At 39.0% G+C, this 19,300-nt stretch overlaps 3 protein-coding genes and 1 pseudogene across 6 annotated transcripts; 2 read left to right on the top strand and 2 right to left on the bottom strand.

Annotated features, from left to right (window-relative positions):
- Window positions 1-352: 352 nt before the first annotated feature.
- LOC119897341 lies at window positions 353-3,751 on the bottom strand (annotated as a pseudogene).
- A 1,509-nt stretch (window positions 3,752-5,260) lies between these two features.
- On the top strand, window positions 5,261-6,829 carry LOC119897340 (trypsin-1-like). Of its 4 annotated transcripts, none has more exons than XM_038710967.1 (6): window positions 5,261-5,365; window positions 5,478-5,628; window positions 5,716-5,966; window positions 6,089-6,225; window positions 6,495-6,596; window positions 6,686-6,829. In XM_038710967.1, exons 1-6 carry the CDS (start codon window positions 5,326-5,328, stop codon window positions 6,731-6,733), a joined length of 729 nt encoding a protein of 242 aa, XP_038566895.1. In that variant the 5' UTR covers window positions 5,261-5,325; the 3' UTR covers window positions 6,734-6,829. The 4 variants fall into 4 exon arrangements, with proteins under 4 accessions (XP_038566895.1, XP_038566897.1, XP_038566896.1 ...); XM_038710969.1 differs by having other exon boundaries at window positions 5,298-5,388; window positions 5,478-5,584; XM_038710968.1 differs by having other exon boundaries at window positions 5,298-5,388.
- A 1,846-nt stretch (window positions 6,830-8,675) lies between these two features.
- On the top strand, window positions 8,676-11,491 carry LOC119897336 (trypsin-2). Its single transcript, XM_038710961.1, has 6 exons — window positions 8,676-8,804; window positions 10,289-10,439; window positions 10,547-10,797; window positions 10,888-11,024; window positions 11,122-11,223; window positions 11,339-11,491. Exons 1-6 carry the CDS (start codon window positions 8,765-8,767, stop codon window positions 11,384-11,386), a joined length of 729 nt encoding a protein of 242 aa, XP_038566889.1. The 5' UTR covers window positions 8,676-8,764; the 3' UTR covers window positions 11,387-11,491.
- A 4,598-nt stretch (window positions 11,492-16,089) lies between these two features.
- On the bottom strand, window positions 16,090-18,529 carry LOC119897335 (trypsin-2-like). The gene is made up of 5 exons (XM_038710960.1): window positions 18,390-18,529; window positions 18,142-18,295; window positions 17,773-18,032; window positions 16,564-16,700; window positions 16,090-16,438 (listed from the first exon to the last, which is right to left on the bottom strand). Exons 1-5 carry the CDS (start codon window positions 18,427-18,429, stop codon window positions 16,286-16,288), a joined length of 744 nt encoding a protein of 247 aa, XP_038566888.1. The 5' UTR covers window positions 18,430-18,529; the 3' UTR covers window positions 16,090-16,285.
- Between the last annotated feature and the right edge of the window lie 771 nt (window positions 18,530-19,300).

The raw sequence follows: 19,300 nt of genomic DNA, 5'->3' as shown, positions 1-19,300 counted from the left end.
TAAATGACAGCTGGGGAACAGTGTTAATTGGTAAAAACAACACAATAACAGAGGAAAAGAAGTTCATCATGAGGAAAGGAGGGGGCAAACCAGCCCAGAAGAGATATATATAAGACTGTCTGCAGACCATAGGATGGACTTCATCTTCCAGCCTGCTGGGATGTTGTACAGGTTTATGTGTCCTGTTTTGGAATAAACTCTTTTGCACCGACTCTTGACCGTCTCCAGAGAAGTTCTTGTCTGCAAGTTTTTTGACTATTGTGGAGATTTAATAGAGTATTTTTTGACAAAGTTTTATTAAGTTGGTGAAGGTGGGGACCAGGCCTAACTGCCCCAGCCTGGTCGTACATACTTAGTAAGTGGCCATGGTGCTCTGAAGCCAGTCTGTGAAAATGCAGGTCTGATGCAAAAGAGAGGGAAATGGAAACGCCATATTGAAAACTTTATGTCAGGCATTGAGAACCTTTTTGTGTCATGAAAGAGAAATAGATTATAATGCTGTGAGAAACCTTTTTTTTTTTTTTTTACCTTGGCATAGAAAACGGGGTGGTTCTTCTGTGCACACCCAAAGCCCCAGGACACAGCACCCTGCAGCTCACCGTTACACACAACTGGACCACCAGAGTCACCCTGAGAGTGGGGCAAACAAAGCTAAACATATACAAAAGTCTCAACAAAGTGCTGAAGATACTAAACAAGTCAAAAATACATTGTTGCCCTTTGTGCAACAGCAGAGACACACACCTGGCAGGAGTCCTTGCCTCCCTTCAGGTATCCAGCACAGAATATGGCCTCAGTGATCATGCAAGGAGTTGTCACAGTCCTCATCAGACAGGATAGGGATATCGAGGCACTGCAGCCTGCTACTATCAGCAGCTGTGGAGATGCAGAACCAGAGACACAAGGACAAATTACGGATGGACACATGTAGAGTGAAGAACAGAAGCCCTGTATACTTTGGATACTCTGAGGAGCTCATGGTCACACCCCATCCAGAGACTATACACATGGTGCCAGCAGGGGCACAACCAGTTGGCAGAGCCACAGGCCGATGGTTGCAGGTTTGCTAAGCTTGATCAGCATGATGTCATTGTTTACCAGCCAGGACTCGTACTTGGGATGAGGGATCACGAGAGCAGCAAGAAGGATCTGCTCATTGCCATCCATGAACCAATGATTGTGATCACCAAGGACAATGTCTATTTTGCTGAAAGACAGGTACAAGTTGTGATTGACACAGAGAGAACAGAGAACATGAGAGATTACTTTTAAGAGACAAGTGCTTTTTGTTATTTTGGAGATGATGTCTGTGGAGCACAGCACCCACGATTTGTAGCAGTGAGCAGCGGACACCACCCAGTACTCATTAACCAGGGGGCCACCACAGAAATGGTAGCCAGAGTTCAGAGACACCTGACTGAGCTGAGAATGGGGCGTGCACTCTCGCCCTCCAACAATTTTGTTATCCTCTGTGGCAACTGAAAACAAAGATGAATGGTATCTATACAAAAATGTTACTCTCCTCATGATGGGTTGATGGTAGATGGAGATGGAAAGACTTTCCTAGACCCATGCCGGGTTTTTATTGAATGCTTTAGCCTATGACAGCTAGTTGGCATCATCTGCTGCTGACTAATTAAAACCCTCAAAATGTGTTGATGGGAAAATGTTACCATACAAATGTGGCCATTATGGGGCTTTATTCTGAAACCGTGTGAATTAATTTTGTTTGATCCGTTGTTGCTCTGGCCTTCTTTGAGTATACAGGTTGTAATCTGCATCCTGAAGTTGATTTGGCTCCAGATGCTGTGCCAGGTGGAGCTTCTCCCACAGACTGACTCACTGGCTCTGGCCTACGCAAATAAAAACTGCAGGGAAAGCTCTCCAGAGCATCTACTTCAAAATGTATATATTTAGTTCCATACAATGCAGTTCAGCGACTTTAATGGCATGATAATGTATCATGTCATGAGAACAATATTGTCAAAGTTCCAAAGGGAAGAATGAGTTAAATCAAAAATGGCGGTAAAAGGTAAAATAAACCACAACAGTAATTGTCACTGAACACAGCACACTGAGGCAGCATTATTTGTCACATTCAGTGGGATGTTCTCACTTACTTTGACTCAGTTTATGACATACAATCAATTATTGTGCCGCTAGACATGCTACCAAATTAAATTTCTACGACATTCTACTACAATATAATCATAGGCTACTTGTCACATTTGAAAAGAAATAGCATGTTTGTTTCCTTTTTGGGTTTCCTGGACTGCTTGTGTCATCTTGTCTTGTTCAGACTGTTATCAGTGAAAGCATGTTCTGCTACATCATATTCTCTCACAGTTATTAACTACAGTGCTTTTATTTTGTCTGTTGCATTTGTTTATTTTCTTTCTCTGCAGGGGTTGTTGTTTGCTCTTTAAATAAATTGACTTGACATGACTGTCAAGATAACGGGCTGTTTGCAGAGCTGATGAAGTAATTCAGACTAAAATAATTATAAACTAAGTCATAAGTTATTTCAGTATGAGAATTCATCATTTAACAAAAAAAATTAATACATCCAAAATTCAGTAAAAGAAATTGTGGAATTGTGGAACATTCAGCTCCAGGTGCCCCCAACATATATCATAAAGGACATTCTGCATTCAGTCTGTTCACATGAGGCTTTTAAACCAATTTGAACACCAGCTGTAGCACTTTAAGCATTTAAGTCACATACTGTATCTCTTAAAGGATGAACTTTTATTTAACTTATGTAAAAAATTTGAAAAAAGCCTTGAACCATGTTCCGTATGCAGGCGCACTGCACTTCACTGCCATTTTATAAAGGCAGTTTATATACACAGGTTGCTGCTGATATACATACATATATATATATATATATATATATATGTATATACACACCCACACACATATACACACCAGCAGCTCACTTCCTTTCTTCATTGCCAGTACATACTAGTTGCCATGTGCTTTGTACTTTGGCTTTTGAGCAACCTGAACCACACTCTGACACTGGTCCTTGACCTGAATTTGCCTGCCAGTCGCCAGTACTGGAACTTGCCTATCTGTACCTGCCTGCAAGCTCATTTATGTAAAATGAATCATTGATCTGCACCAGTCTGCCTGTTTCATCTTCATTTGGGTCCTTCCCCTGCTGCTTGTACTCTCAACCGTGACACAGCTGGTGGGCAGAGTCACATGCTGCATAAACTGGTTGAGGGTGGTGGGCTTGATCAGCATGATGCCATTGTCAATGTTGTAGGAGCTTTACTGGGGGTGGCAGATGACACAGGAGAAGCCGATGGACTACCAAGTTCCCTCAGTGACCATGATGTTGTGCTTACCAAGCCTCAACATGGCTGGAGAGGAAAGAAGATTAGTGACAGCTCAGTTTCATGATGCCTGTTTAAAGCAGATTAATTCCTGCATGCAAATGTTGTCTTTATAATATTAAGGAGTGACATAAAACTTGTAGCAGTGTGCAGCAGACACATCCAAGTTGTTGTTGACCATGGAGCCACCATAGAAGTTGTAGACAGAGTTCAGAGACACCTGAAGGGGCTGGACATAGGCCTCGCACATACACCCGTAGAACTTGTCATCCTCCTTGGCAACTGAGAACACACTAATGAATACAAACAGAAAGACATGCTTACAAGCAGCACCAATGAGCAGAACGAAGACCATAGATCTAATGGTTGCTGTGTGATTCTGTCATTGTGAGAATTTTCTTGGAGCTGTGGTTTATATGGAATGGTTCCCAGCTGAACATACCCCCAAGGCTGTTTTTGATCAATGAGGGTCTTGCAAAAATCATTCTGGGTATTGGAGAAGCAAATATTTTGTTGGCCGTGGGGTTGGGTGCACCGACATGCTGCATGGGTGAAATTGTATTATTTGTAAATCTTTATGCATGAAATTCAATGTAACAAATTTGTATATGAAAAAACATCATTCATAAGACATGGATAGATTGATCTGAGTGCATGATGCGTGTATGTCCTTTAAAAAAACCCCACTTATCTAAGGAACAAAAACTACAATTTCTCTTGTATTTCTGCTGTTTATTTTTTCTAAACTGAACATTCCATGTGACATTTTTGTACACTTTATTTATGGGATTGCATTTAATTTTAGCACAGGTTCTGTTCGGTAATTGTTAAACCTTGAAGAAGATGTGTGTTGTGCTGTGAAGACATGGTTGCAGCTCTGCAGATGGCCTGGTTCACAACCACAGTTGTTCAATGTGGCTTTCACAGGAAAACCATCCCACGTGTCTTTAGATAGAACACTTCAAAACATCAATTCAGTGAAGTGACAATAGACAAACACCCAGAAACAAAATGACACTATTACTGTATGTAATCACCCGTAAGTACACTTCTCAGTGAATACACTTTAAATGGGATTGTACATGATTGTTGGGTTTGAGTGTCATTGTCAAGTGACTGTTTAACTTCTTTTTTCCTTTAAAAGTAATCTGATGATAATTTTATAAAATTGCAACAATGGAAGGTAATTTGAAAGAACTAAGAGAAAGAATTATAAGTAATCAAAAACTATGACATAACCCTGATATCTGGGTTAAAATGCAAATCTGCTGTTGGTGAAGTTTGAGTCAGCCTGCAGTACATTCAAGTTTTTAGTTGTTATATTGGAGCTCCTGCAATTTAGTATGACAAATACGCATGCATCTCATGGATATAAGTGGCGATGGTGTAGTGGATAAGACAATTGTCAGCAATTGTCAGTTGCTCTGGATAAAAGTGTTAGCTAAATGACATTTATTAATTATTATTAAAATGACTAAGAACAGGTGCTGATTCCTCAAATGAGTCACACTGAATCACAAGATTCAGTGTTTAGAAGGAGATAGAATCCACAATATATAGTATTTTCTTAGTTAACAGGACTTTTAATAGTTTTCCTCACTTTTATAGATGTACTTAAATGACATCAAAAATGAAAAATAGCAATTAAATAGATTGTCAAACAGCAAGAGATGAACATGAAAATAAAGGTCTCTGAATTGTTTAGTTTCATTATAAGATATACACCAATTCTATGACTCATTATAAGTAAAGTGTCATGCACCGTGGCTGACTCTTCTAGTTCAGTAACTCAGCCTTGAGTAAAGGCCTGTGTGAATAATCCAGATGTGTCAGCTATATTGGGTTGAATGTTATTGGATCACATGGCTTCACTATCAAGGTTTGTGTTTTGTCTTTTGACTGGCAGTTTTTGAACCAATCAGGCAGCTTGGAATAGACACAAAACAGTGACTCAGGTGAACTGGCAGGATCACACACTGCAGCCATGAGGTCGCTGGTCTTTGTTCTTCTCATTGGAGCTGCTTGTAATACAGTACTTGTTGAGCAGGTTGCCTTTCATGCATTGTACACATGTCTATATTTACTACACAGTTGCAAACTAATAACTATTTATGCGTGTCTTCCATCTGTTTTCAGATGCCACGGAGGACGACAAGATCGTCGGTGGGTACGAGTGCCAGTCCCACTCCCAGCCCCACCAGGTGTCTTTGAATTCTGGGTTCCACTTCTGCGGTGGCTCCCTGGTCAGTGAGAACTGGGTTGTGTCTGCTGCTCACTGCTACATGTCGTAAGCACACTCAAGATATTTTTCATTTATTCATCTGATGGGGAAATAAACATGCATCCATATTCTACCATCTTTTATCACTTTCAGTCATATTCAAGTGCGTATGGGAGAGCACCACATCGGAGTCACCGAAGGTAGCGAGCAGTTCATTAGTGCTTCCCATATCATCCAACACCCCTCCTTCAACCGCAACACCCTTGAGAATGACATCATGCTGCTCAAACTGAGCAAGCCCGCCACCCTCAACAAGTATGTGCAGCCTGTGGCTCTGCCCACCAGCTGTGCCCCCGCTGGCACCATGTGCAAAGTCTCTGGCTGGGGCAACACCATGAGCTCCAGTGAGTAGAAAACATTTATTACATACAAACTGTGTGTGTAAATGAACATGTGAAAATAATTTGCCTGCAATCCCCAACAATCCATCCCTACTGCACGCTTCCATTTGGTCTTCTTGCTGCAGCTGATGACAGCAACAGGCTGCAGTGTGTGGACGTCCCCATCCTGTCTGATAAGGACTGTAACAGTTCCTACCCCAGTATGATCGACAACAGCATGTTCTGTGCCGGATACCTGGAGGGAGGCAAGGACTCCTGCCAGGTGTGTATCTCTGTGTATTTCTGACTTTTTTTCAAAATGGACTTCAGTTTTTCACTCCCCTGCCATGACATGCCATAATTAAGTATAATATTGCTATGGAAGTAAGTAAACTTTATTTGTATAGCACTTTTCACAGACAAGAGTCAGACAAGATGCAATAAGATGCAGACCTGGTGCATACAGGTTACTCAACGCCTAAACAGGCAACTGCCTTTTCAAAGAATCCACAGAATCAATGTGAGTGTAATAGTTCTCTTTCTCTTTCTAAGGGTGACTCTGGTGGTCCCGTTGTGTGTAACGGTGAGCTGCAGGGGGTTGTGTCTTGGGGCTACGGATGTGCTGAGAAGAACCACCCTGGTGTCTACTCCAAGGCAATGTTTCACTGCATCAAAAATATAACTATTACCCTCCTTAATGTAGTTTCACTGCAACAAACTGACTATTATCTTTCCATTTTCAGGTCTGTGTGCAGACTGAGTGGCTGCACAGCACAATGGCCAGCTATTAACTCCGCCATCCAACCTCCACATCAAATCTGACACTACTGACTGTCCAATTAACAACTTTGTTTTTGAAGTAAAACAAATAAAGTGTTTGAAATTAATGGTTGGTTCTTCTGCACAATTATTGTTTCTATCAAAAAATTATTGTCTGATTAATGCAACTGTAACATAAATAGCTCATTTAGACAATCAATTAAAAGGGTTTAGTAGGTTACAGGCCAGTACTGTTTATCCATTGGTCATGAGTTGATATTGAGACCAGTAGAGCAATGGTGCAATATATTTAACCTTATAAATGTGAGACAATCATTAGTGATCTCCCCAGAACAGGTGTTTCTATAATCGTCTTTTTTTAAAAACTGTTCACACATTTTGTTTTTGTTGCTTTTTGTCTCTTCTTTCCAATATTAACTCATGTTGTTTTGTGCTGATGGCACTAGACTGTGCCATTAACTTTCTTACCTACTTTATTATATTACTATATATATTTACTATATATATATACTTTTTTATTTGTAATAATTTAAACTCTAATTATACAGCACCTTTAAAAATTAATAAAAAAGTTACAAAGTGCTTCAAAATAAAATATAATGAAAGCAAATAAGATCCAGAATTGACATGATTTATTTAAACAATTACAACAAATACCATCAGTTGAGAAAAAGCCAATAAGTCTTAATGAGAGATTTGAAGGAAAAGTATTTGACAGGTGTAGATACTAGTTACTTTCATTTTACACGCAAAATTAACTAGATGACTATGATGCATTATTATACATAAGGCTATGCATACCCAAATACCTCTTCTGGGATTTACATGAGGTCACCATTTATTATCAAGCGATACAATTGTGACTTGTCCTACAATGAAATTTGTGTGCAAAACATTAGAGAAGTATGATCTTTTAGGGCCTGTGGGCTCCATAATTTAATATTCCAAAATGAACCTTCTGATTTTTCTTTTGATACTTTAAGTATATACATCTGGTGATACTAATACAAATAAAACATTTTGAAGGCAGGACTTTTACCTGTAACGGATGTAAGTACTTCATCCACCACTGATGTTATCATTTATTTCTTGAAGGCAGCCTCACTCCTCTTATCTGAATTTGGTTTTTAGGTAACAGTTGCTGAGAAACTCACAGCTGTAAGATACTGTATTTACACACGTCTAAATATAAATGTGACTTGTGTACCTGAGTAACTTGACGAGAAAAAACACATGCCAAACCTATTTCAATAAAAGGTGGATTCAAATCTTTACTAAAATAAAAGTAGCAATACTGCATTCAAATCTTTAAGTAAAAGTAAAAAAGTGGTAGTCATTGTGAGACTGTTATAGACTGTTTAACCCCTGATGTACATTATATGTTATATCGAGTAAAGTGGTGCTACATATACTGCTAAATTGCAATAAATCACATGTTAGAGCTTGTCATTTATTTTGAATCTACACAGTATCTACAGCTGATAGACGGATGAAGTTGATTTAAAAACAACAAAAGTTACCTCTGAATTACAATGTACTAATTCTCAGGTCTAACCAGGAGATTTCTTAAAAGAATAAGGAAATGTTCAACCTCTCTGTCATCATAGCAGTCATGATAAAAGCCACTCCTGATAATTAATTGATCTAATTTAGTTAGGAAAATTTTAATTTGACACAAATGATTTATTTGAGTTAGAGACCATAACAAATACACATTGTTTAAATATTATGGATAATAGAAGAATTAGTTTTACTTTTAGTGTAATAATAAAATAAATACATAATACAGGAGCCAATATGATCTGTATTTACACTTTCCTGTATGATTATCAAGAATTTGCTGACAGGAAAGCCATCCTTACTTTTACAAAAAAAAGTGTTTTTTCATGTAACTTTGGAAATGAATCACCTAACCCCAATGCCTGCAATTGGGTCCTCACTGACCAATGGGGAAGGCCGGACAGCAGGGCAGCGCTCCTGACTGTAGATATAAACCAGGGCTCCAGGTGAGGTCCTTCCATCAACAGGATCACACAGCAACCATGAGGTCTCTGGTCTTCGTTCTGCTCATCGGAGCTGCTTGTGAGTGTCAAGTTCTTTTCTTGCAGATCGCCTTCCTTTCTGCTAACAGTCTGTTGGCCTTTATGCCAGAACATTGTCCAGAATAACCATAGCATCTCCCAGTGGTTATGATTAAGTACTTTTACTCAAGTACAGTACTAAAGTACAAATTTGAGGTGCTTGCACTGAACAAGAGTATTTTCTTTTCATGACACTTTCTACTTCTACTCCGCTACATCTTAGACGGAGACATTTTACTTGTTACTTCACTACATTTATCTGACAGCTTTACTAGTCACTTTATGTTAAACCTTAACAAAAGTGAAGATTTGTTGCTTTTTCTTTTAATTATTTTAATTTATTTGTGAAAACTTTGAGCTTTGTTAGTTAGACAATGCAAGCATTGTGAAGGTGTCACTTTGGGATAATTGTGGCAGCAATTCACACTATTTTCAGAATTTTGAAAATCGATTAATGGAGAAAATAATCAGCAGATTAATCCGTAGTGAAAATAATCTTTAGTTGCACTGTGATACAAAGTAGTTAAAAATTAGCTTAAGATTAACAAAATGCTGCTTTTACATTAATTTAATGAATAATAATAATAATAATAATAATAATAATAGTATAACCGTCACAGGACATTTTTCTTTCTGCATTGAGTACTTTTACTTTTAATACTTTAAGTACATTTTCCTGATTATATTTACATACATTTATGATTTTCAATGCAGGACTTTTACTTGTAATAGAGTATTTTTACAGTGAGCTATTAGTACTATTATTTAAGTCAAGGATCTGAATATCTCGTCCACCACACACACACACACACACACACACACACACACACACACACACACATATACATATAAAACTGAGTAACTTGAATTATTATTGAAAGGGAAACATATGTAAAATTAATGCCATTGTTTAATAAATAGGAAAGTTTGCCTATACTGTAAAAAAAAAAAAACTCCTGACAAACATAACCATGCTAAAAGTACTTTTAAAAAAATTACTTTTTTAAAAATACTTTAAAAAATGTGCTTTGTAGGCCACTTTGACTCAAGTAGAACTTTAAACTGAAGACTTCTACTTGTAGTGGAGAAATATTTAGCGAGAGTATCTGTACTTTTACTCAAGTAGGCCTACAGGATTTGTGTATTTTGTCCACCACTGGCATTTACCTAAAGTGAGGGTTTTGAATTTGAGAATGGCTGATTGATCTCTAACCATCCTCAGCACTCAAATGAATAACGCACACTTTGGGGTTTAAGTAAAAACACACAAAAGGACATTCTATATTCAGAGATGTCTGCTTAGTTGAAATGTTTTACTGGTGTTGTAGTGTTCTATAGACAAATTAACAATCTTCACTTAATTCAACATCAGCTTGAAAGCAAATGAAAACACAAATAATTTTTTTTACTTTTTGATTGTAAAAAAAATTCAGGCATTAAGGGGTTAAGCAAACTACTAACTTGTTGCTAACGTGTGTGTTGTAGTTGCGACGGAGGACGACAAGATCGTCGGAGGGCATGAGTGCGAGGCCAACTCCCAGCCCCATCAGGTGTCTCTGAACGTTGGCTACCACTTCTGTGGGGGCTCCCTGGTCAGCCAGGACTGGGTCGTGTCTGCTGCTCACTGCTACCAATCGTATGTCACTCCTTGATAATAAGACAAAAGGTTTGCATGCAGGAATGTATCTGCTTAAAAAGACATCATGAAACTCAGCTGCCACTAATCCTCTCATTCCTCTCAAGTCGCATTGAGGTGCGTCTTGGAGAGCACAACATCAAGGTCACCGAGGGAAATGAGCAGTTCATCAGTTCGTCTCGTATTATCCGCCACCCCAAGTACAACTCCTACACCATCGACAATGACATCATGCTGATCAAGCTGAGCAAGCCCGCCACCCTCACCAAGTCTGTGCAGCCTGTGGCTCTTCCAACCGCCTGTGCCCCCGCTGGCACCATGTGCAAAGTCTCTGGCTGGGGCAACACCATGAGCTCCAGTGAGTTTTAACTTTTGCATTGCGCTCTCAGAATGTTTTCACTGCAGTATAGTTCCAGTTAAATCTCTTTTTTACTCTATTGATCTCCAGCTGCTGACAAGAACAAGCTGCAGTGCCTGAACATCCCGATCCTGTCTTCTGCCGATTGTAACAATTCCTACCCTGGCATGATCACTGATTCCATGTTCTGTGCTGGATACCTGGAGGGAGGCAAGGACTCTTGCCAGGTATGTAATTCAATGTTCAGGCAAGAATCCAGCAATAACTGCATGAAATCCCTGGTATGGTCAGTCATTCAAGTAATTTCACACTCTGTGTTCTCAGGGTGACTCTGGTGGCCCCGTCGTTTGCAACGGAGAGCTGCAGGGTGTTGTGTCCTGGGGCTATGGATGTGCTCAGAAGAACAACCCTGGTGTCTACACAAAGGTAACTTTTAAAAAACATTATTTAATCAACACGCTGTGTCCAGTTTGTTCTGTTGGACTGAGCTGCAATGCTATGCTGATTCACAGTTCTAACTCAGGTCTATTTCCATTTTTAGGTCTGCATCTTCAGTGACTGGCTGGAGAGCACCATGGCCAGCTATTAAGTGATCCAAACAACAAGTCCAGTCAAGCAGCTTAACAACAATTGCTTTTTGTGTTCCATCTTTTGTACTGGACAATGTGACAAATAAACCATTTAAAGCACATAATTTGGGTCTACTTTATGTGAACCTATTTCAAAGAACAGATTCTAGTGTGTCTAGTGTGTAGTTCAAGAAAGGTGACTCTTTTTTAAAATATTTTATTTAATCTTTATTTAAGACTTTGGTTGAAATAACATGTTTAACAAGGCTTTGCAATAGTGGCTGCTAAAGCTATAAATGTACATCGAATAAACTTTATATAACATTATTAATAGCATTATTTGTTGCTTATAGTGTTCCTTACATTGTTTATTAATAATATTAGTTTACCCAACAATAATAAGTTTATATTCAAACTAAATTCATCAAGTATTTTTCTTTTTGTTAATATATATCAAAATAATTCATTTACAGGTAAAGAAAAGAGTAGAGCATATCAAATGGGTGTCACACCCACTGTCTACTATTGGCTGACTATGACATAATGTTGATTGATGTCGCCTCAGATTTAACTCATGCCCCAATCTAAAACGTTAAATTACGTTGAACATTGAATTAAATCATAAATATCATAAATTGAATCAGACATTGACAATTTATTTAGATCATGCTGATAAATTTAGAATCAGAAGTATTGTTGGGTTTCTTTTTGCATGTTGGTGGCAAATGCTACGCCCATTGCTGCAACATGTTTCCAAAGCAACCCCTCCTCCTAAAAAAATGTTTATACACTACTAAATGGTTTGCCTAAGTAAATAATATTGCTCTTCTGGGGTCTTGTGTAAAAAACATCCCCTATTTTGTTGAAAACCCTTCCACATTAGGATTTTAACTCAACTTGTTTTAGCAATCTTTGACAGTATTTGAGTGGCTTTATAATGCAGGTCAATAGACCTGGATAGACGGCAGGTACTTCAGCGTTATACAGTACTAGAAGTCAGAGAGCTCGTCAACTAGAGAAGGGATGCCTGCTGTGGTGGATGCCGTTTAATAATCCAAATTTATTTCCCAGCATTTGAATTATGAATAACTTAATTATAAATGGATATGCAAAATGAGTTTTAAAAGGGGCTTTAAATTTTACATGTAGTGATTCATTTACTAATCTGTTTTCCTGTCATATTCCATTTCATCATCTTATCTCTTGTGTCTTTCGTCACTCGTGAAGAGGAATAATCTGAAGAGTAAACATAATTGCAGTTTTTGAGCATCATAATGTGTGACAATAGTTATGGGTGATGAAATTGAGTTTTTTCCTACTGACTGACGCCTTAAGTGACTTGAAGAGCTTATGTTCTTTTCCCCCATTCTCATGAAGTACAGTAGAGCACCAAAAAACTCCCCTTAGCAAACTATGAAAAAAATGTCACGTTCGTTTCATTTCAGACTGGATATTGCTCTTAAAAGAGTCCGGAATTGGTCCTTGGTTTTAATGTTCTGCTTGGACTGAACCATGATAATGACAGAGGATGCACGGTTGAGCCGAAACTATGCCAGCATCCCAAAGTTAAGAGTTAAGATCTTCCAGGCACACTTTTGTTCATATCCAAAAGCAACATTGAATTTTTAAGAAATCTGACTTAGACCTTTAAATCATGTTAATCATTTTAGACTTTGTCAGAATAAAGGAAGATCTTGTCAAAAAAATCTAATGACATGATGGAAAAAAAGAGTGAATCTGTCCTGTAACATGACTTTTGAGCCACAAAACCTACGACAAAGATTACAAGGGAGACATGGGCAAACACATAACCGTGGTCATACACTGGACTTGGTTTTTACCCTGGGTGTCAGCATTTCCTCTGTGGAATTAGTGGAAATGACCATATCTGACCACAGATGTATTGTTTTTAGCTGCGATTCGTCTGTTACTCATGCCGCCTCACCAAGCTCCGTGTGTTCTCGCATCTTTAATGAACAAAGTGTTTCAAAGTTTTGCGCAGTCTTTCAGAGCCAAAGCCAACACCTGTCTGATTCCAACACCAACAATCTGGTTGATCACTTCAATCATATCTGCTTGTCGTCACTAAATATTACTGCTCCTCTAAAGGTTAGGCCTACGTCTAAAGCTAGTAAACAACCCTGGATAAATGACAGCATTCGCAGCCTCAAAAGGGAATGCAGGAAAGCAGAGCGCAGATGGAAAAAATCCAATCTCCAAGTCCATTACCTCAGTCTGAAGGATTTATTAATTAACTACAATAACTTGGTTAAGGATGCGAGAACACACTATTTCTCTGAACTCATTACTACACATAAACACAATCCCAGGTTTCTGTTTAAGACTGTGGATCAGCTGGTAAACCCAACCCCTCCTTGTGCCTCAGCTGGAAGTAATGATGACTGTGAATTGTTTTTATCTTATTTTACCAATAAGGTGGTGTCAATCAGAGCCTCTATTACCCCCGTGGCCTCTTACTCAGAGGTCCCTCACCAGCAACAACAGAGTTTTAACCAGTTTTATCCCATCGACTTGTCTGAGCTTTTAAAAACAATATCACAAATGAAGTGTCCTCCAGCCCACTTGATATAATACCTACAAAATTTTTACTGAAAGTAATAGATTCTGTTGGCCCCCATTTGATCTCTGTTTTCAACAGCTCCCTATCTACTGGTTGTGTCCTGATTATTTTAAAACGGCTTGCGTGAACCCACTTTTAAAGAAACCTGGTTTAGATCCCTCCCTCCCACAAAATTTTAGACCAATTTCAAAACTGCCTTTTATTGCAAAGATTCTAGAAAGAATTGTGTCCAAACAGCTGCTCACTGTGCTGGAAAATAACAAAATATTTGAAAAGTTTCAGTCTGGTTTTAGGAAGTACCACAGCACTGAGACTGCCCTGCTTAAAGTCACCAATGACCTTTTAATGTCTGCTGATGAAGGTATGTGCTCAGTCCTTGTACTCCTGGACCTTAGCGCTGCTTTTGACACCATTGATCACAACATCATGTTAGACAGACTGAGGCACTGGGTGGGGATCTCTGGTACTGCCTAGAATGGTTTTCATCCTACCTGTCAAATAGGAAGTTTTGTGTGTCTGTAAACAACTATGTCTCTTCATTCTGTCCAGTTAAATATGGTGTGCCTCAGGGGTCGGTCTTAGGACCCATTTTGTTTTCCTTGTATCTGCTTCCCCTTGGACATATTATCCATAAACATGGCATTTCTTTTCATATTTATGCTGATGACACACAAATATACTTGCCCGTCAGATCCACAGACCCTGGAATGCTGAGTTCACTTAACAACTGCCTTTGTGAAGTTAAAAAATGGATGTCAAATAATTTCCTCCAGCTGAACTCAGACAAAACAGAAATCCTGGTCATCGGGTCCCAGCAGATGGCAAATCAAATACTGCCATCTGCTGGTTCCCTAGTAAATCACATTAAGCCTGTGGCAAAGAACCTTGGTGTTTGGTTTGATAGTAATTTAAATTTCGAGCAGCACACCACAAAGCTTGTTCAATCATGTTTTTATCAACTTAGAAATATAGCTAAAATTCGATCTATGTTAACTTTTAAGGACACCGAGACCATTTTACACGCCTTCATCTCATCACGCCTGGATTATTGCAACAGCCTTTTCACCTGTTTAACCCAAAAATCTATTGATCGACTCCAGACTGTCCAGAACTCAGCTGCCAGGCTTTTAACCAGAACAAAGAAATATGACCACATTACTCCTATTTTAGCTTCATTACACTGGCTCCCAGTATGTTTTAGAATTGACTTTAAAATTCTATTGATCACTTTTAAAGCTCTTCATGGCCTCTCGCCTTGTTATATTTCTGACCTTTTAGTCCCATACGCACCAGCACGTACCTTGAGATCCTCGGGCAGAGGTCTGCTGTCTGTTCCAGAGTCTCGACTGAAAACTAAAGGGGACAGAGCGTTTGCTGTCAGGGCCCCGAGGCTCTGGAACAGCCTGCCCGAGGAAATCAGGTCGGCTGAGTCAGTGAACTCTTTTAAGTCCCTTCTTAAAACATACTTTTATAGGAGAGCTTTTCCCGATCTTATTTGACTTTATTTTATCCCTTTTATTTTATTGTATTTTACTAATTTTATATTAAATTTTCATGCTCTTATCTTTTTTTTGTATTATTCTTTACGCTTGTTAAAGCACTTTGTAACTTGTTTTTGAAAAGTGCTCTACAAATAAGGATTATTATTATTATTCTGACGGAAAATAAAATTGTTCTTTTCTTTGAATATAACTGCTACTAGATTTTTGTAAAAGAAAGGACTCACACCAACCTCTCAGTTCTTATTAAATCATTGGATTAGTTGGAAACGGAAGTTGAACTCCTTTTCAGATTCTTGTCGTATACTGACATTGATCAATGGGCCGTTGAAACATATATGCCCTTCCTTTCCAGGTGCATAAAGCATTCTGCACTCAGGAGACAGAAAATCACAATGGGGCCAGTGTTCATGTACTACAAATGAAAAGACTGACAAAACCTTATTAACACTATTCACACACACACACACACACACACACACGTTGGATTTTCTCACAAGCTGATGCAAACTTGTGAATGTTTACAGTGCACTGACTGTAATTGTTTGAAATAGAGTATTCAGAAATGTCTTACTGTAACATAGTGGTGGAGAGCAGATTCAGGACTACAGTATTGCCAACAATAATAAACACACTGATGTATCACGGAATGATAAATTTTATTGATTGTTTCCCGGACTAAACACATTTCATATCTCTTTTTCTCTCTCTCTCAGCCAGTCTCCTGCTGCTTTTCTTTCTGACACTACCCACCACCACCTCCTGTTTCTGTCTCCTTTAATTTCAATCTTTCTCCGGTTTCCCCACTCTCACATAGTTCTGTGATGGGAGATCCCTGCCTAGCTGTATCTGGAGAGAATGTCGTTGATCCAGGGCATCAGAGAACATACTTTGGTGTAAACGCCCGGGTAGTTAGGCTGAGCGCAGCCCTGGCCCCAAGAGACAATACCCTGCAGCTGCCCATTACACACCAGAGGACCACCAGAGTCACCCTGAGCAGGGAAGATAAAGAGAAAGCGTTAATTCCTTAAATCACCTCATCCCATTAAATGTTTTATTTACATGTTCATAGAGCACCAAGCCTTATTCTATGTGCTGTAAAATTCTGTGGAAATACCTGACAAGAATCCTTGCCTCCCTCCAGGTATCCAGCGCACACCATGCGATCAGTAATCATGCCAGGGTAGGAACCTTGACAGTCCTTGTTAGACAGAATGGGGACTTCCACACACTGAAGGTAAAAAGGATTGAACACTGCAGATAACATAAAGAAAGAAAGAAACAAAGAAGGAAACAAAGAAAGAAAGATAAAAAAACCATCACCATAGTGTATCAGACCTCAGTGGCTCTCCAAAATGTCCATCTTTATGGAGCTAAGAAACAACAGCTATTTGCCATAACTGACAGTTTGCTAAAACCCCACTCTCGAATAGTGATTGACAAGCCTGGCAAGCTTTGTATTTTTCCGCATGTTGTGCATGGGACTGTTAAGAATTTGGAGGGTGGAGTCTTTTGTTATCACCTTTCCAAAACCAAAAACACAAGAGCAAAGATATAAGGAAGGAGTTAAATGGTGATAATAGTGTTACGTTTGCTAAACTCATCATACTCGCTTTCCCCCTGTGTTAGTAAAGCATGCTGTTTTCAGGGTTATGTTAGAACAAATGACATTATCATTATATATTTATTTCTAAGCCTTTTTAAGCATTATATCAAATATATAGCCATCAAAGGAATTTAAAAAATCATTTTACTGGCTTCACTTTTTAAAAAGAACGAGCTGACAACATTTAAGTCGTCTGGAGACTGTTTGCTTTGATGCTACATTAGCTTAGCTAGAGCTGATAAAATCTGCTAGCAAGCATCATTTTAGCAGATCCACTGTTGTCAGCTTGAAATGAGATACCTGGTTGTCTATCATGTGTATGTAAGACCCTTTATTTTATTTTTTTTAAATTACTAAAAAAGGTCAAGTGGTGAATCTGTCACTGCTATCATTGTAAAGTGGACAGTGGAAAGTGGCAAGTAGACAGTAATTAAGGGTGATGGGGCTTAGCAAAGCTTTACCTGGCAAGGATGAAAATATCCTATTTTTTCTTTATTGCATCTCCATTTAGTCTGTAATGGTAAAATAAATATGTTAATTTACCAGGGAATTATATTCCTTAGCTTCTGACCTTTCAAAGGAGACCAGAAGTATGACTCTAGGCCAAATGGTTGAGAAGTTATTCCTGATTCATTTTGGGTATGTTATTTTAGGCGTTTGTTATGGGGCAAATAGCTGTCAGTTTCCAGCGGGTTAATATCAAGATCAGGTGCACCTCACCTTGATCAGTATAGATGTTCCCCCATCCTGACACTGTGCACATGTCCCCAGGTGTGGGGCAGGCTTTGGGCAAGGCGATAGGCTTGACATACTGATTCACGGTGACAGGGTGTGCAAGTTTCATCAGCATGATATCGTAGTCTAGGGTCTGGTAATCATAACTCTGATGCCAGTAGATGGCATCCACTGACATGTACTGCTCTGTGCCCTCGTTCATCCAGATGTGGTTGTCACCCAAGACAGCAATCTGTGAAAATGGGCTGAAATAGAGACAAAGAACAAAATTCATAAACTTCATTCAAAATTTATAATTCTCTTAGAGTTCATACGGAGACTTTTGAACACTCTCACGTAATACAAATGTAATACTTTTGCCAGCAGTGTGCAGCAGAGATGATCCACTGGTTGTTGATTAGGGAACCGCCGCAGAAGTGATAGCCGATATTTAGAGACACCTGCCAGGGTTTTGAGTGGGCTTCACACTGGTAGCCACCCACAATCCTGTCATCCACAGGGGCTGCAGCTGTTGTGTAAAGGAAATACATATTTATCAGAGTTATAGTTATTTATTATTATTTTACCCTTAAACTGCTGTACATACTGCAGATGTGATTTACCTGCAGCACCCAGGAGTGTGAGAACAATCAGGCCAATCATCTCGTGGCTGACTCAAGCCTTCCTAAGACCAGACTGGAGGAGAATAATCCGTCACTCACTGCATTTATACCTAAACTCCTCTGTGTCTTTCCATGCAACCCACCCCCCACATCTCCATCCACCCAATTCTACCCACCCACCCCTGATTCTCTGTCCACTCCTCCTTCTCCATTCCCTACCCTGAAAAATAACCTTATCGTATGTGGTACATTCATCCTTTCAGTTAATAAGTGAGCCATGTCTTACATATTTGTTGCCTTGGGGAGTTTTTTGTGCGATCGGTTTTTAACTGATTATTTTGTAGATTTTCTGCACCTGTCACCTAAATACATGTGTCTATTCTTTTTATGGGAAACACATTTCCAACTCCCCTTTTGGCAGACACCTCAGTGAGTTATTGTAACGAGCCATTTTGTGTTATTACATATTCATTGAATGCAATAGAACAGAATGGATTTATCCGCACTTATTGGTGCTAAAATGCTATTGATTGCTGTCTGACACGGCACAGCACGGAAAAACACCATACAGCATGTTTTAGTTTTCTGCTTCAGAGACAACAGATGATTTCTTTCTCACGTCTCTTGGCTTTTATTCAAGGGCAACCAAAAGTGGACCCGTGGACTTCTTTTTTTTAATCGACTATGTAAACTATGATTCGTTAAATGTCTGCCAATTGAGTCTGTTTGTTAAAAGCAACAAACATTTCTTTCCTATTGGTTCAAGCCTAAAGGAAGGTTGTATAACTGTTTTCACAGTTGTAGCTAGCCAACAATGAGTGACCCATGAGAGAACCATGAGCAGGTGTTAAATGTGTGGAGACCTTGATCCACATTTGTAAATGAGGTGCACAGATGGGGCAGAAGTGGGA

This window comes from Micropterus salmoides, unplaced genomic scaffold (assembly GCF_014851395.1).
Source record: "Micropterus salmoides isolate LMB-PRFRI ecotype aquatic unplaced genomic scaffold, ASM1485139v1 Ms_hic_scaffold_11, whole genome shotgun sequence".
Lineage (NCBI taxonomy): Eukaryota > Metazoa > Chordata > Actinopteri > Centrarchiformes > Centrarchidae > Micropterus > Micropterus salmoides.
Note: the sequence above shows the minus strand (reverse complement) of the source record. Positions and strands in the feature narration are given on the sequence as shown.